At 58.5% G+C, this 17,238-nt stretch overlaps 1 protein-coding gene across 8 annotated transcripts in view; it reads right to left on the reverse strand.

Moving 5' to 3' along the window:
* Window positions 1–17,238, reverse strand: part of PRRC2B (proline rich coiled-coil 2B) — a 68,635-nt gene that overhangs the window by 26,608 nt on the left and 24,789 nt on the right. For all 8 annotated transcript variants that reach the window (XM_055140111.1, XM_055140130.1, XM_055140106.1 and 5 more), the window contains 9 exons: window positions 16,862–17,031; window positions 15,854–16,031; window positions 13,283–13,385; window positions 11,067–11,139; window positions 9,068–9,211; window positions 6,940–7,181; window positions 6,378–6,499; window positions 5,767–5,909; window positions 591–681 (listed from right to left, as the gene is read on the reverse strand). In XM_055140111.1, coding sequence (XP_054996086.1) covers window positions 591–681; window positions 5,767–5,909; window positions 6,378–6,499; window positions 6,940–7,181; window positions 9,068–9,211; window positions 11,067–11,139; window positions 13,283–13,385; window positions 15,854–16,031; window positions 16,862–16,976 — 1,211 coding nt within the window. In that variant the 5' untranslated portion in view covers window positions 16,977–17,031. Of the gene's footprint in view, window positions 1–590; window positions 682–5,766; window positions 5,910–6,377; window positions 6,500–6,939; window positions 7,182–9,067; window positions 9,212–11,066; window positions 11,140–13,282; window positions 13,386–15,853; window positions 16,032–16,861; window positions 17,032–17,238 lie in introns of those variants that run through there.

Genomic DNA, 17,238 nt, shown 5'->3' on the forward strand with positions numbered 1-17,238 from the left:
AAAAAAAACAAATAAGGGCTGGAGTGATAGCACAGCGGGTAGGACATTTGCCTTGCACGTGGCCGACCCAGGTTCGATTCCCAGCATCCCATATGGTTCCCTGAGCACCGCCAGGAGTAATTCCTGAGTGCAGAGCCAGGAGTAACCCCTGTGCATCGCCGGGTGTGACCCCAAAAGCAAAACAAAAACAAAAAAAGCCAAACCTGATAAACCCAGTGCCCCCCCACGGAGGATGCTCTGGGCCCAGCACTCATGCTGAGTGTGCCACCCCCAAGCACAGGCTGTCCTCTCACATGTCCTGTCCCAGTGACCTTGAAGCACAAGGGCAAGCGGCACCCGAGGATACAATCACGCTTGGCTCCTGGGCCATCTGGCAACGACCCCGGGAAGCAATCCGCAGGACGGGCAGCCGACACCCACTGGGGGGCAAGCGGGGCACAGAGGCAGCGCCAGGCCTGCAGGAAGACCTGGCATAGCTCCTTGCTCTCCTCGTCGCCATGGAATAGACCTGCCAGGGCACCTCGGAGATGCACAGGCCCGGGCGCTCGGACAGCCCAAGTGTGCGGCTCTGCAGCTCCCCGGCTCCTTACCATTTTGGCCGTCCATCCTTCACCACCTCCTCCTCCTCTTCATCATCGCTGAACTTCAGCTTCTCAGAATAGTCCACTTCCTCGTGCAGGCCTAGAGCGGGAGCGAGGCAGAAGGAAGATGAGACCGCCACCTGTGCCACGAGCGCCAGGCCCCACTACAGCGAGCAGAGAGTTTCTCCAGGGGCTCGGACACGCTGTCCCCCTGCCCAGAACACTCCCAGGACAGTGTCCTAAAGCCTGGCAGACAGTGCACAATGACACAGTGCTCCAATCCTGCCGGACCACAGAAAAGAATGAGTACTGGGCCAGAGCAGCAACATAGCAGGGAGGGCGCGGGCCTTGCCCGAGCACATCAGGGTCTGACCCCCAGCCTGCCACACGGTCCCCCGAGCACTACTAGGAATGATTCCTGAGTGCAGAGCCAGGAGTAACCCCTGAGCACCAAAAATCAAAATGTGTGTGTGTGTGTGTGTGTGTGTGTGTGTGTGTGTGTGTGTGTGTGTGTGAGAGAGAGAGAGAGAGAGAGAGAGAGAACGAACACTCTCGGTCACCCTTATGTGACCTGTCCGAGGCCATCAGTATGGTGGCAGCACCAACGAGCACGACCACAAACGGAAACAGGGTCTGTCTGTGAGTGACAGGGTAGAAAGCTGGGTACCAACGATGGCTGAAAATACTACAGAATATACTAAAGCCAACAAATTTTAGATTGTTTTTTTCTTTTTGGGTCACACCCGGCGATGCTCAGGGGTCACTCCTGGCTCTGCACTCAGGAATTACTCTTGGTGGTGCTCGGGGGACCATGAGATGCTGGGACTCGAACCTGGGTCGGCCGGTGCAAGGCAAATGCCCTCCCCGCTGTGCTATTGCTCCAGCCCCACAAACTGTAGATTTTTTAAAGGGGTGAATTTTGTGTCATAGAAATTTCTTAATGCAGTATCAAGAAATTGAAGCCGTGGCCGGGGAGATAGCAACAAGGTCGGCACAGACCAGGTTCAGTCTCCGGCACCAAGCGAGGCCTGAGCTCTGCTTTGGATCCCTCCTCACCCTGCCAAAGAACAGAAACTGCAACAGAAAGGCCAATCCCACTGCCAAGGTCAGCGCTGCTGTCCGCTGCCCATCTGACGAGCACCAAAACACACGCACAAGGGGCCGGAGCGAGAGGACCCTGGGGAAGGGGCTGGCCTAGCGCGCGGCTGACCCAGGTTTGATCCCTGGCACCCCAGAGTCCCCAAGTCCCACCAGGTGTGATCCCTGAGCTCATAGTCGGGAGTGAACCTTGAGCACCACAGGTGGGCTCAACACCCGCATCCCCCACCCCGCCCCCAACAAAACACAAGTACAGACACAGACGACTGGAAAAACCAGACAAGCTGTGAAAACATAAAATGAAATAAAGTGAGAAGCAGAAACAACAGTATGGGAATACACACACACACACACACACACACACACACCACCACCACCACCCCTTATATAATATAGGCCCGGGGGTATAGGCCGAGCACTTTTCTTGCATGTTTGAGGTTGAGGTCCTGGGTTCAAACCTTACATTCAAAATAAATGAAAAAAGAAATGGAAGGTTCTTTGGGGCCAGAGAAATACTGGGGAGGGGTTTTGTCTTGTATGCAGCCAACCTGAGCTCAACCCCAGCACCCCAAATGGTCCCCTGAGCCTGCCAGAAGTGATCCCTGAGTGCAGAGGCAGGAATAATGCTCAAGTATCACCAAGTCTGGCCCCAAAGCAAAAACAAGCAAAAAAACGCTGCTTTATCCAGGCCAGAAAGATGGGACAGGGGAGAAGGCTCTGTCCTCATTATTATACAGCCTGGTTTGCCCCGTGGCACCGCATACATTCCCTTGAGCACTGCCAGGAGTGAGCCTAAGCACAGAGGGAGCAGAAAGGCCTGAGCACAAACAAGGGTGTCTGCAGCACAAGGAAGGGTCAGAAAGACAGGACAGCAAGGGAGGGCACACACCACGCACACAGCCAACCGGGGAGCTCAATCCCCAGCATCCCATATGGTCCTCTGAGCCCAACAGGAGTGACTCCTGAGCATCACCAGGTGTGCCCCCTCACACACACACACACAAAAGGGACACAAAACCCCGGATGAAAGAGAAATGCCAATCCCGAGTTGGAGTGGGAGTCAGCACCCCACCTTCCAGTGAGCGGTTGACAGCTCACATGAGTGCCCACAGGGGGCTCTTACGGCCCCCTCACCACAGGAAGGCCTGCAGACCCAACAACCCCTGTCACTGCAGGACACACACCCAGGGGACAGCACCCAGGCTGACCATATCCTGGACACAAAGCAAATATCACAAGATCAAAGGACTTATCAAAACAATGGAGTTGAAAAGAACAGGAGTATGTGTCCAGCAATAATGAAGGCAAGTCAGAAATCTAAAAGCCCCAACAATTAAGAGGCATGGAACAATGAAATAGAAAACAAACCACAAGAGACACAAATATTGGCTCTCCGTGCAGGTAAACAGAAATGAACAAACCTCTGTCAGAAGCAAAAGAAGAAAGTAACGACTAATTACCAGCTTCACAGACGTGAAGAAGGCTCACTACAGACCCCAAAATATACAGAGGACAGAGAGGGTCACACAAGCAAGCCCACACAACCAACAGATTTTTTGGTTTTCTTTGGCCGTGCCGGGGACTGAACCCAGGCCTCACACACTTTTATTTTATTTTATTTTATTTTTTTCCTTTTTTGGGTCACACCTGGCGATGCACAGGGGTTACTCCTGGCTCTGCACTCAGGAATTACCCCTGGCTGTGCTCAGGGGACCATATGGGATGCTGGGATTTGAACCCGGGTCGGCCGCGTGCAAGGCAAATGCCCTACCCGCTGTGCTATCGCTCCAGCCCCTCACACACTTTTAGCCATCTCTCCAGCCAAGGGACATCAGATCTACTGTCCGTGTCTCCCTCCACAAAGGAAATTCCAGTGCCAAACTGCTTTGAAAGAACAAACATCAATCTTATTGAAATGCTTTTAGGAATTAGAGAAGGAATATTTTCCAACTCATCAAATGAGCCCAGTATAACCTGATACGAAACCTCAAAAGATATTAACAGAAAATTTACAGACCGGTGTAGTGTCATCATCACCGTTGCGAAAGGACATTAATAGCAGCACACTGAACTGGAGCAGCTAGAAAGGTAAAGGTTTATCCAAGGATGCAAATTCACATTTGGAAAAAAAACCTTCAGGATCAGAAAGATGGCAGAAGGCTTAAAGCACTTGCTGTGCTCACAACCGACTCCGATTCAACCCTCGCGCCACAAACGGTCTAGAGCACTGCTAGGGGAGCCAGAGTGACAGTGGAGAGGGCATTTGCCTGGCCCACAGACGATGTGGGTTCAGTCTCCAGCATCCCACAGGATCCCCCGAGTCCCACCGTGAGTGTTGCCTGAGCGCAGAGCCAGGAGTAACCCTGAGCGCTGCTGGGTGTGGCCCCAAAACAAAACAAAGTCCCCAAATACCAGGTCCTTCCACCCACTTCATGTAGGGGCTCTGATGTCCCCCTTGAATCAGGGATGCAGAAACTGAACACACTTCAACCCTCTGAAGGCCACCCACGGCAGGAAGGGCAGGGGAGCTGCGAGGTGGTGGGGAGCTTATGGGATCCCAGCTCAATCCTGAGCACTGAGCAGAGAACAGCCCCTGCACACAACTGGGAACGACCCCACCCCCACCCCCACAGCTGAGAAACAAAGGACGTCACCCAGAGTCAGAAGGGAACCGGCACAGGTGCCTGGACAGAGGCCGGTCCATGGAAGGAACAGCGGCGCCCCCGGCCTCAGCGCAGCCCCGCAGGACGCCGTCAGAGGAGCCCTGCTCCCGCCTGACAGCCACGGGCTGAATGGGAGCCAGAGACCCCAAATGATTAGAGAAAACAATAAAAGACAAGCAACCAGCTTTACCACCAGGGGAAAGACAAGGGATTTTAGATGGGACACGGAAACAAAAACCAGAAAATGCAGGCTCATGAGTTTGATTTACTAATCTAGTCAACCGAACATCATCAGAAATAAAAGCTTAACAAACCCAACACTGAAAAAGTGGTAACAGGAAGAAACGCTTCCGAAATACCCGCAGCAAATGGGTTGCTTCCTGCCACCCAACTGAAAACAAAGCAGGGGCCGGAGCCACGGCGCAGCAGGGAAGGTATCTGCCTGGCACATGGCTGACACGGGTTCGATCTCCGGCACCCCATATGGGTCCCCAAGCCTGCCAGGCATGATCCCTGCGCCGAGTCAGGAGTAAGCCTCGGAGAGGCTGACGTGGTCCCCTCCCCCTGCTAAGCAAATCAGGCGTCGGAGGCGCCAGAGAGCAGCAGGCAGAGGTGCTGAGCGTTAGTCATCGGCAGAAGGCACACAGGAGCACCGAGCTCCCCCCACACCCACCACAACGGCTAAAATTAAAAAACTAACATGAAAACGTGGCCCTTCTCACACACCCTGCAGGCAGCCGAGCAAGCGGCACAGGCGCAGGAACGAGACTGGGGCGGCTGCTCAGAGCACAGCCCCCTCGGCACCCGCACAGGAGGGAGGCAACTGTGCCCAGCGGAAGCTTCGTGCTGGCAGATCAGGGCAGCTCGGCACTGGAGAGAGCCCCTCAGAGGGGGGACGCGTCTGCTGCTCTGTCCCTCAGGCAAAGCGGCCAGGGGCAGCGGGGGGGTGGGGGGGGCAGGCACTTCCTGGAAAGTGATGGGGAGGGAGTTCTCCGATTTGAAGGGCAGGGGACATGAGTGTCCCTTCGCCGGGACTGAGGGCTGCTTGCACACAGCAGGCCTGGGTTCAGACCCCGGCACCTCACGGTCCCCGGAGGACTCCCGGGAGTGACCCCAAGCACTGAGCTGGGGATGGCTCCTGAGCACCACTGGGTGTGGCCAGATGCCTACCGGAACCGACCCAACACTGCGGCCCAGGAAGTGAGCGCCTTTCCCCTCCCTGGGGCCCAGGCTCAGCGGAAGCGCGCCCCCTGCGGCTGGGGAGCTTTCCGCGAGAAACTGTCCTCCGGGAAGCCCTAACGTCAAGACCAGACGCGCAGGCTGCACACCGGGCAGGGAGGGGGGCGCCCTGCTGCCAGGCATCAGGGACACAGCAGGCTGGGGGTCTCCCAGCCTGCGCGCCCCAGAACCGTGGGCTCACCCACCTGCCCAGCCGTCATCGGCATCCGTGTCCAGGTCATCGAGGCCCTTCAGGTTCTCGGCGTTGATGATGGTGGGCCGGGGTGCACGCTCGACCAGCTGCCGCAGCGGGCGCACCGGCCGGGTCAGCCCCGGTCGGCCTTCCTTCCTGGGGGCACACAGAGGGGCGGGCTCAGTGCCAGACACGAGCAGGAGCAGATCCCAGCCCTGTTCCAGAACCAGGTCCCCAGCACCGGCCCAGCTGTGCCGCCTGTGGTTTGGGGTTTTTGTCTGATGGCGCTTAGAGGCACTGTCTGTGCCTGGTGGTCACTCCCGGCGGAACGAGGGACCCCGCAGTGTCCAGCACTGAGCCTGAATCTCCGACTGAGCGAGCGCTCTAAGGGCTCCACTGTCTCGGTTTACAGTGAAGCCATCACGGGGGGCTCCTCCTCTGCAGGGGGTGTGCTCAGTGCCAGGCCCCCGGGACAGACACAGGGATCACCCGGGCCAGGACTAGGGATGCGGAAGCATGGTGCCCGCCCGGCCCAGCCCGCCCGGGATGAGGCTCTGGCTGCTGTGCTCTCCACAGCCTGCAGCTGGTTCAGCACTGCGTGTGCCCGGGAAGCAGGGGCCTTACCCATCTTGGTCATTCATCTGGAACTGTCTAAAAGGAACACGGGGTTCAAGGCGGAGTTGAGGAAGGGGGAAAGATCCTCGTTCCACTGTACCCTGGTTCTCTGATGGCTGTGGCGAGCACATCTGAAACACAGCATCAATGAACAGGGTTTTCTGGCAATGGGCCATCTTGAAGCACCAGTCACATTAGAATTTGTTTCCGAAGTGGAAAAAAAAAAAGTTAAAGTCTTAGGGTTCCCCCAATTAATCCTGCCACCAAATCCCCCACTTTCTTCCCGCTGTCTGTGAGAAAATATGAGAATACTAGGGCACTCATGTCAGGGCGGGTGGGGAGTGGGGCTGCCTGCCTTTCCTTTGCCTAAAGAGTAAGAATAAAATAATAGCCACATCACAGGGAAGGAAATCAGGGGGCCTTAAAATCTGAAGAGGGGGAGAGAAAATGCAAAATTCACGGGCCCCTCCACATGAGGGTATCAGGGCCGGGAGGGAGACCCCACAGTGGGCACTCGACCCTGGAGCAGGCCAGGCTGGACGTGACAGAAATGCACACTCCGGAGACTTACAAAGGCAGGAAGCATGTCATGGTATGTAGGTGGGTGGTACACATTCCCCGTGAACAGTGAAGCCCCTCTGCGGACAGGCTGAGCCGGGCGGAGAGAGGGGTCCTTAGAACCGCTGGTGCATGCCGAGGAGGGGGCTCCGTCTCCCGCACTCGAGTTCCTGATGCCCAGCTCAGTGGGGGAGGCGCTCAGAGACGTGGCAGAGACTATGTTTCGCCCACCGCCCTCCCTCCAGCTTGTCACATCTGGAAATTGAAAGGGGGCAAAGGGGAGAGGAAAGAGGGGTGGGGGAGGAATCACATGAGGTTCTGAAGGTCAAGGGACTCCCTCACTCACCAAAAATAGAAAACAATGTGAGAAGTGAAGGGGCCAGGGCTAATCAAGGCTGCTGGGCAAGGGACAGGCCCGGGGCAGGGAGCGGGGGCCTGCTGGGGGCTCGGGCCGGGGAGAGGCGGAACAAGGCCCTGGAGTAGGCGGGACAGCAAGGTATGGTCTCCGTGGGCTCACAAGATCCGGTTCCTGAGATATCCAGAGGCCCCTGGAAACAGCTGGGACTATGGGACCATCCCCTGGGGGAACACCGAGCAGCCCTCACAGTCAGCACTTGTACTCTGCACCCAGGGTGCATGGGGGGGGGGGGGTTTAACACAGAGAGGGGACCCTGCAGCTCTCAGAGCAGCGGGGCTGGGGAAACCAGTCCATGTGCCTCTGCAAGACAATTACTGGCCAACGTGAAATGAGGGACACCGGACTCCTCTCACACTCCGGTAACGATGCTGAAGCCAGGCGGTCCCGGCTCATCCCCAAAGAAAAAGGGACCCACAGAGGAGCTACCAAATCAAGGTCTCACACCATAACTCAGTCCCCTGCGCATGGTGTCTAGCCGCCCCGCCTAGGGACACCCCGGGCCCTTCCTGTCTTCTCAAATGAGATGGAGCCGACTTCTCTAAGGCCGAGTTCCTCCAGGCCCGCTAGGAAACCTCACCCCGGCCGCGGCCCTGGGGCTCTTGGTCTGGAGGGCACAAGGCAGCCACAGTGGCTCTCGGGACACGTGTGTGCAGCTACTGGGAACGCACCTGCAGCTAGCAGGAGCGGGTGTGTGCGTGCAGAGTCTGTGAGTGCCCTCACTGCTGGGACAGCGCCCTAGCTTTGGCCCCCGCCAGGGACCCATTAAGACAGGCAAGGGAGCCCCTTCTATCTCAAGACTGATTCAAGTCGGCCCCCAAATGCATATGCCAAGTGAGAATCCCTGAGTGGGACAAGAGGCAGAAATCTCATCTTCAAACTCACCTCACCTGTTGTTTGCTTTTGGTTTTGATTTTGGGGCCACAGCCAGCAGTACTCAACACTCAACACTGACTCCCGACTCTGAGCTCAGGGATCATTCTAGACAGTGTGGCGGGGGGGAGGGGGGACATGGAGGGGGGTCCAGGAATCAGCTCCCAGCCCTCACCTGATTCTCAGCCCACTAGGGCCTCCAACAAAAACCAACTCCACCGAGTACAGCAGCATGGTCCTGCTGACCACAGGCTCACTGTCCGGCCTGACCATCAAGGCCATACGCCACCCCTAGGTGGAGCACAGGTGGATTAAGGGGCCATGGCTCAGGGTGAGACTGTGGAGAGGTGCCTGTGGCTCTGTCCCCAGCCCTCACTGAATGAGGGATCACAGCAGCCCCAGCACCAGGGTGCCAGCACCTAATCGAGGGAGCAAGCCCAGATACCCCGACACGGAGAGGGGGAACAGAGACTCCCTTGGCTGGAAGGGTCAGGAGTCGGGCGTCAAAGCTCCCGGTGAGTAGCCAGGATGGGGCTAGATGGGCACAGCTGACTAATGAGACACCTCCTGAATTTCGACAAGGCCAGTGGCCCTTGCTCCGTCACTGTCAGTCCATCCATCCATCCTGTCTAACTCCCTGGACGCAGCAAAGCCACCGGGAGGAAGGCTGGACGGGCAGGCACAGAGAAGCAGGGTCACTCCTCTCCAGCAGGACTCAGCAGAGAAGAGAGATCAGGGCAGTGGCACTGCCCGGCCCGCAGCGCTGAGTGCCTGGACAGCGAGCAGCCCACTCTAGCAGAAGGACGGGGGCCACTCTGCTGGCGGGGTCCCGGGCAGGGCCTAGTGCACTTACTCTGCGGGCGGAGGCTTGGTCCTGGCCCATACGACGGATCGAAGACGCCCTTTTCTTTGCCAGCCTTGTCCTGCCCGCCAGCTGCTTTCAGCGTCGGAAATTCCTCGGGAGAGAAGGATAACAGTCGGCTTGAGCCCCTTAAACCTGCCAAGAAAATAGAAAACCATGAATATGATGGGCAGGACCTGTGCCAGCAGAGAGACCCCGGGTGCTGCAGGGCGCATCTTGGCATCCAGTGCTGCCCAGGGGCTCAGAAGAGCAGGACCCCCACAGCTGACCTGCAGGGAACACGGGAAGGGCTGAGAGTCGCTGTTTCTGGAAGGACAGAACAAAGGGCTGTCCTGCCCATGTGGGGGCCACATCTGCAGGGTCCCTCTGACCTCTGTGCTGTCTCCCCACCCAGGAAGCCCGCTCGTCCGTCCCCTGTACTGGCGCACTCCCCACATTTCCCCCAGTGCCCCTTTATTCCTGTAATCTGGGCATGAGTCCTTCCCAGCATGACCTTCCGTGACTGCGCTCCCACAGTTCAGGAGCCAGCAGCTGCCGTCTGATGCGTGGGTGACAATTAGTCGCGCATTCTCAGGGCCAGCACGGGAGCAGGAGCCCCACTCTGGCCAAGAACAGTGCCAGTGCCCAGCAGGAAGGACCCAGAAGGTTCACACACAGCCCCCGAGTTCCCAGGGTTCCCATCGCTGTGCTCTGAATGGCAGCCGAGGTCCGGGATCACTGAACAATTCCTGCTCCTGCTCTTGTTTGTGCCCCGCCTCTGCCCCCGACACCCTCAAAGAAAATGCTCCTGGAGCCTGGTTAGATCCTGGGCACCTGGTTTTGTGTGTCCCTGGTGCCAACACCATCAAGTCAAGCCCAGGGTGGCCCAGGTGAGACCCGGAAACACTGGCACCCGGTCAGGCTGGCTGGGAAACACTAGGCGGGTTAGCCCCGAAGGGGTCTTTCCAACAAGTGAGAGAGAGGGGCTCTCAGCCGCCCCTCCCCACTCGCCCACACCTCCTCCTTCCCAGCGTTGTTTCTATTTGGCATCTGGACTGGGGGACCACACCCAACAGTGCTCCTGGTGCTGCTGGGATTGGACCCCGGCCTCCTGCCCCTCCACAGACGGAGTTGATGCCTTCACAACACTTGGAGACATGCACTGTCTTCACCCGATTCTCTGGACAGATGGCAACATACTTCGCACTATTTCAGGCCCTTAAGAATACATCTCAGGGGACTGGGAGATGGCCAAAAGGGTCAGAGGCCCTGCTCACCTCCGGCACCACCAGGGTGGCCCTTGTTTCCCCAGCACTGCTGACCCCAACAGGACCAGGCAGTCTGGCTGGGAATGGCCCGTAAGCACCTCCAGGGCCACTGGGAGGTTATCCGTGGCCCCAGGTAACACAGATCCCAGAAACCTGGCCAGAATAGTATCAAAGATGCCTTTTACCCCATAAAATGAGCATTTTGTTCCAGAACCATAACTGGCGCGAGAGAGAAGTTTCTTGGCAGGGGTGAGGCTGCGTGGCTATTTGGAAAACATCCCTCGTGGTGTCTGGGATATAACCAGACAGGCCAAGATGAGCAGCGGGTGGCTGCCCCGCCACGGACCAGGGCCTGGCCATACACCTATGGGTCCCACATGGCCTTTGTGCCAGATATTCGCACGCTCCCTTAAGGGCTGGAGTGTGTGCAAAGACTGACAATACCAGGCACAGCCTGGTCCTGGTCCTGGTCCTGGTCCTGGTCCTGGTCCTGGTCAGCAGCGGAGCCCCCATATCAGTTCATGGAGGAAAACGTGGAGGTAAGACCCCTGCATCGAAACGTGCACCCCAAGGCCCTGCACCAGAGGATAGACGGGCCGGCACACAGCTGAGCAGCGCTGACCCCAGTGTGCCCCTCCAAGTCTCCTCTGCACCTCGGAGAGTCTCCGTCCCCCTCAGCATGCCCGGCCCTGAGCTTCCAGCTGACATGCAAGGGGCACCACTGCCCGTACCCCCACACTTACCACCTTCGTGTCCTGCTGGCTTTCCATTCAGCTGTGCCCATGACTTTGGTCCACCTGGCGCTGAACTTGTACTCTGAAAGGAGACAAGCACAGGAGGGGGCTCCATCACCGAGGGTGCCAGATCCGTGGGAACGAGCGACAGGCACTGCGCTCTCGTTCAGCTCCCAGCCCAAGGCCGGTACCCCAGAGCCCCTGCCAGCTGCAGCCCAGCGGCACCCTTCAGCCACCTCTGCTCTGGGCTCCAGAACAACAGCACTGCCTGGCCTGGCTCTGCAGAGAGCCCAAACCCTGATTCGGAACACCTGAGGAGCCGTGCCAGCGCCACTGGAAGCAGCACCCCGCCGTGGCACCATCACCACATGGCCCCAGCACTCCCCCACGCACACCCCATTTGCAAACCCTCCTCCCGTTCTGGGGAGGTCCTCCCAATAGTGGCAAGGTTCAGCAAGAAAGGCAGAGCCAGGACTGTCCCCACACTCACTGCCTCTGTGCGAAACGCTTGCTGCCAGCCCTGCCCACTGAGTTCCAGTGTCCCCCCAACAATACCCTGTACCAGTTTCTCAAGACAGTGCCGAGGCGGCCTGAAGCTCCAGGGCCATCCTGCAGAGGCCAGGGGAGTCGGCCACTCCCTCCAGCCACCCTGAAGGACCAGGGCAGACCAGCAGAGACCAGGTCTTTGTCTCCACACAAAGACCACCTGAGGGAGACGCTGCTCCCCTCCTCCTGCCCGCCCGCAGGCGCTGGACTGGAGAGAATGAGGACAGGATGGGCAGCACACAGAGGGAGACTAATACCTCTGCCCTGAAGGTGCCCTGGCCAGTTTCTGCCCACTCCACATCGAGAGCAGAGGAGGCCACCTGCACCGCGCTGCCACCAGACGACTCTCTCGGTGACGGACACCCAGGTCAAGCTGCCCCAGTCAGGAGCTACGCGAAGTTTTGCAGCTCCGGTTCTTTGCCCTTTCGTTTCTTCACTGCACTTTTTGGATCACACCCCACAGTGGCCTCCTGGCCAGGGGCCCTCTGGGCTCCACGTACACAGCACGTGCTTGTGCCCTGGCATGTTCAGCCCCCCGTTTCTGTCTGCACTCCCCAGTGGAGGCCGCTCTCGCAGTGCTCGGGCCCTTGGCTGCTCGGTGTAGGCGCATGCTGCTCCCGGACGGCTCGTGGACAGGCCCAGTCTGAAATCATGGCTCCAGAGAGCTCGAGAGCACAAGCTTTGCCTGCTCCAGCCCTGGCACTGCATGGTCCCCTGAGCACTGGAAGAGTCAGGGGCTGGAGCGATAGCACAGCGGGTAGGGCGTTTGCCTTGCACTCGGCCGACCCGGGTTCGATTCCCAGCATCCCATATGGTCCCCTGAGCACTGCCAGGTGGTAATTCCTGAGTGCAGAGCCAGGAGTAACCCCTGAGCACCACAGGGTGTGACCCAAAAAAGCAAAAAAAAAAAAAAGAGTCAGGCCCCAAGTACCGCCAGTTGTGCCCCCAAACCAAAAAAAACAAGCAAACCACGGTCCCAACGTCTCACTTAGTTTACAATTCCAGAAACCAGACACAAGTGCAACTCTTATGCTCCGCTGGTCAGGGGCCCTGGGGAGCAGGCAGGGCTGTGAGTGCGGCATCCTCTCTGCCTTTACTTCCCAGAGCACAGCTGGAGGGGTGAGTCACAAACTCCCTGCAGACAGGGAGGCCAAGGCGCAGGTGAATACAAGGCACGGCACCCGGCACTAAGAAAGCCTTCCTTCTTTTTCTTTTTTTTTTTAAACTTGGTTTGTGGGTTATAGCCAGCAGTGCTCAGGGATTACTCCTGGATCAGTGCTCAGGAGTCACTCCTGGAGGTCACTCAGGAACTACAGGCAGCATTAAAGCTCAAACCCAGTGTGCATGGCAGCCCTGCCTACTATAACGTCTCTCGGTCCCATTCCAATCACAATGACAGCACGGAGCTCAGTCCCCACAGAGGTCTTCTCAGAGCGGTGGCCAAGTCTGGCTCCCAGGGAAGGCGGGCCACTGACTGCACTGAGACGGCCAAGCAGCAGACACACTCCCCAGTGGCTCCATCCTCTGGGGCTCTCCTGGACACCAACCTCCACGGAGCAAACACAGGGTCACGGGCCTGAGCAGGCTCACTGCGAGGCAGCGGGACCAGGACTTGGGTTGGGCCCCAGATGGAAACACTCCCCAGGCCCCCAGCCCGGGCTGCCCGTGTGCGCGCCTACCTCCTGACTGGTCGACTGCGTCGGCTTCTGTAAACTGGAGACAGATTTCTGCAAAGCCGGCTGCGGCAGCGACTCCGGCGGCTGAGAGGCCGTCACACTGGAACTGGGAACAGGCAGGACACAGGCGTCAGCGGCACACCCACACGCTCCCGAGTCTGCTCATACAGGGGACCGCAGCCCCGGGGCCAGCACGGTCTGGGCCAGGAGAAGATTCCATCCCTCCCTGGGGGGCGGGGGAGGGGAGCACAGCACCGGGGATAGCCCCAGGCACACCTGCTGGCAGACACTGAAGCACCCACCATCTGTGTCTCTTCAGACAGGATAGGCCTCCATGGTGCGGCACAGCACCAGCCCAGTGCCACACTTTCAAAAGAACATTCCGGATCACGCTGAACCTTCCCAGGTACACTGGCTGAGAACTCTGGGGCCTGCTCAGAATGGGGACGGGCGGATGCCCGAAGCCACACCCGATACCCTCTGACACAACTGAGTCACACCCAGCTGCCGAGCCACCGAAGTGTCTCAGCTCCTGGATACCTCCAACTTTCCCAGTGCTGTCAGAAATCTAGATGGGGAAGTCGCACAGAAGCCCACCGGGTTCAGAGCCTAAACAATAACAAGGACGCTCAGCTGGCACCAACCAGCACAGCAGACGCTCAGATAATGACTTCAGTAGCACCACCGAGATACGACAACTATCACAAATTGACTACTACCGATCTAAGGCTTGATCATTCCATTTTCCTGTGTTGTAACAAACCATATGAAACATCTATTTGCACCTGCAAGGGGGCAGTCTAGGGTGCTGGGTGGGAAACTGGGGACATCAGTGGACAGAAGGAAGGTGACACGGGTGGTAGGACTGGTGTTGGAATACTGCAGGCCTGTATTATGAACAACTTGGTAAATCACAGGGTTATAGCTAACACTTTTTTTAAAAGACGGGTCAGACCTCCCACTCCTCTGAACTGGAAAGCCCTTCAAACAACCAAGTGACAGGGAGCACACCAGTGGGGTCACTGCCAGACACGGGCTGCTCCCTGGAGCCCCTGACCTACAGCTCAAGGCCACCAGAGGCTGCTTGGAAACTCATGTGTCCTCCTATCTCTCACCTGTGAAGGTCCGTGCAGGCTCCTGGCCTCGGCATGGCCACCCTCCTGCAAGCCGCCTGCCATGGCCTCCCTCCCCAGAGAACCACCCGGCAAGCACCCCCCGACACTGCAGGCTCGACTCGGATTCCATTTTGGTCAGATGCACTGAGAAACCTTTTACTGCTGCCAAACTTCCTGCAACCCCCACACTCAGCACTGTGACCCCACCTAAGAGGTGGGGAAGGTGTGGGATTCTCTGTCTGTGGGAGAGCACAGGGGGCAGAGCCCCTCCCTGCACCAGGGCCAACCCGAATCAGTGCCCAGAACTCTCCCGGCCATGGATCAAACCGCAATGAGCCCCATCCAGATAACTCCCTAACTGATGCACAGCCAAGGTCCCCAGCGGGCGCCCTGGCTGCCTCTGACACCTCTGGGCCACTGCTGCCGGGCAGGCAGTGAGCTACTCGGCCAGGGTCTAGCCAACAGCACCGGGCACTCTGCTGTAGGCTGAAAACCCAGCCTGACACCTTCCCCAGCCTCCACGACTCGGCACACAGCAGCAGGCTCCGGGCCACTCTTGCATTCCCCACGCCCGGGCACTACACCTCATACTTTGTGGGAGGGGGTGGCCGAGGGCCTCTGCCTGGAGCTCAGGGAGTCTCCTGGGAGTAGTCTCTGCTGGAAGGGGGGGCGGGGACGCGGTACCTTCAGGTACAGCTGCCCAGGTGTGATCCTGCCGTCACCAGCTCCTGCACCAGCCCTGGAGCTACATCCCAGCCCTCTTTCGCAGAAGCAAAACTGCTCCCGGACTCCGAGCTCCCAAACGGAAATCACACATCCGACCATTAGATCCCAGCAGCCACTCTCAGCAACCCGCCAGGAGACCCTGTGGCTGTCCCGGACGAGCAGGGTGGGTCCCTCCTTGACCCTGTGACCCTGTCTGCATGGAGGGAACCGGCAATCAGGGAAGTTGTGCTGCTGTCTCCAGTGGAGGAGGAACTGAGCTCCAGGGTCGCTAGCTAGAGCTCAAGGGACAGGGGAAGACGGCCAGACGGGCTCTGTGCAGGTAAGGTCGGCCGTCCTTGAGGCCTTCGGGAAGACTTCCGGTTTGGTTTCCCGACCCTCTGGCCTGGCTGACACCGACTGGCGGGTGCCAGGATGGGTGCCAGACCTCTGCACCAGGCCACCACACAGCAGGCTCGAGACGCCGTGTCTTGAATGAGCAAGTGCCCAGAAGCCCGCAGGCCTCCACCACAGTAAGCCAGGCGCTGGGGCGCAGCCCTGTGCGGGGTGCTCTGGGCCCAGGGACGGAGTTCTTGGACCCCAGCTCGGACCACACTGCTGCTCCTGGAACTGCTCGGAGCCTCTGACCAGCCCTGGGTGAGGCGGCCCTCCCTGATGAGGCCACGGAGCAGGCGGCACCGGGCAGAGGGGCCGACGCGCCCAGGGATCCCCCGGGAGCCCCCCGCCATGAGCTCACCTCTTTGGGTCTTGCTGATCCTGCTTGTTTGCCCATCCCGTTCCGTCCTTGGGTACTATCACGATGTTGGGGTCGTTTCCTTTGTTCTCAGACTTCAAGCTTGGCAGGTTCGCAGGCGGTGGCATCCGCCGGGCTGTGGCAACTTTCCCAAGACTCTGTAAGCCATGTCGAGGAATGACTGCACGAGAGAGGGGCAGAGAGGCAGTGCCCACGTCACAGAGGCAGGAGCTGCCCACGCAGCGGCACCCCAGCCCTCAGTGTAACAAAGAGGCAGAGCTGGGGCCACCCTGGACCCAAGACAAGGGCTGCTGAGAGCTCACAGAGCTCCGGTACCAGCCGGGGTGCAGGCCCAGGGAGTCGGCAGTACGGCGGAGCCGGGCAGCCCTCCCTCCCGAGGGCTGGAGCGATGGCACAGCAGGGAGGGCGTTTGCCTTACATGTGGCCGACAGGGTACAATCCCTGTCAGTCCAAAAGGTGCCCTGAGCACCACCAGGAGTGATTCATGAGTGCAGAGCCAGGAGCAACCCCTGAGCACCACCAGGTGTGGCCCAAAAAACAAAACCAAATACAAACAGAAACAAAACCCCATCCCAGGGGCTGGAGCAATAGCACAGCGGGGAGGGCGTTTGCCTTGCACGCGGTCAACCCGAGTTCGATTCCCAGCATCCCATATGGTCCCCTGAGCACAGCCAGGAGTAATTCCTGAGTGCAGAGCCAGGAGTAACCCTGTGCATCGCCGGGTGTGACCCAAAAATTAAAAAAAAAAAACCCATCCCACATGCTCCCCGCCACTGACCGTGCAGCTGTGGCCTTGGTATACAGGAACAACCACTGCCTGGAGCCATCGCAGGCACAGAACACTAAAGCTTGCCCAGCTGCTCAGGCAGCTTCCCCATGAGGGTACAGAACAGCGAACCCATGGAACCCCGAAAGAAATGCTCATGTAAATTAAGTTCCACCCCCAACATTTCCCAGGTGCCCCCCACCCCCTGTCCCGTCCTTCCTTACCTGAGGATCTGATCGCGTCTACTGATTTTCCTTTATACTTATCAAACAGGCTGAGCGTCGAATACTTGCTTTTCCCATCCTTGCCCTTGGTTATTTGCCCCAAACGATCGGACATTGCGATGAAATGTCATCTAGTAAGGAAATTTTTCTTGGCACCGCTCCCGATCTGCCTTAAATATAGAAAAAGAAAAACACATTAAACCCCCAATGCCCCAACCTGGTGGACTGAGCCCCTCAGGGTGTCGGGCACCCTGGCCGCTGCCCCCAGGACACCTCTGTTCACAGCCCGAGCATTCTCGAGGGCCCCACCATGGTCCGGGACTCTCCCCGCGGGAACCAGCCCCAGCTCCATGGAAATGTAAACCTGTGAGACCTCA

This window comes from Sorex araneus, chromosome 1 (genome assembly GCF_027595985.1).
Source record: "Sorex araneus isolate mSorAra2 chromosome 1, mSorAra2.pri, whole genome shotgun sequence".
NCBI classification, from domain to species: domain Eukaryota; kingdom Metazoa; phylum Chordata; class Mammalia; order Eulipotyphla; family Soricidae; genus Sorex; species Sorex araneus.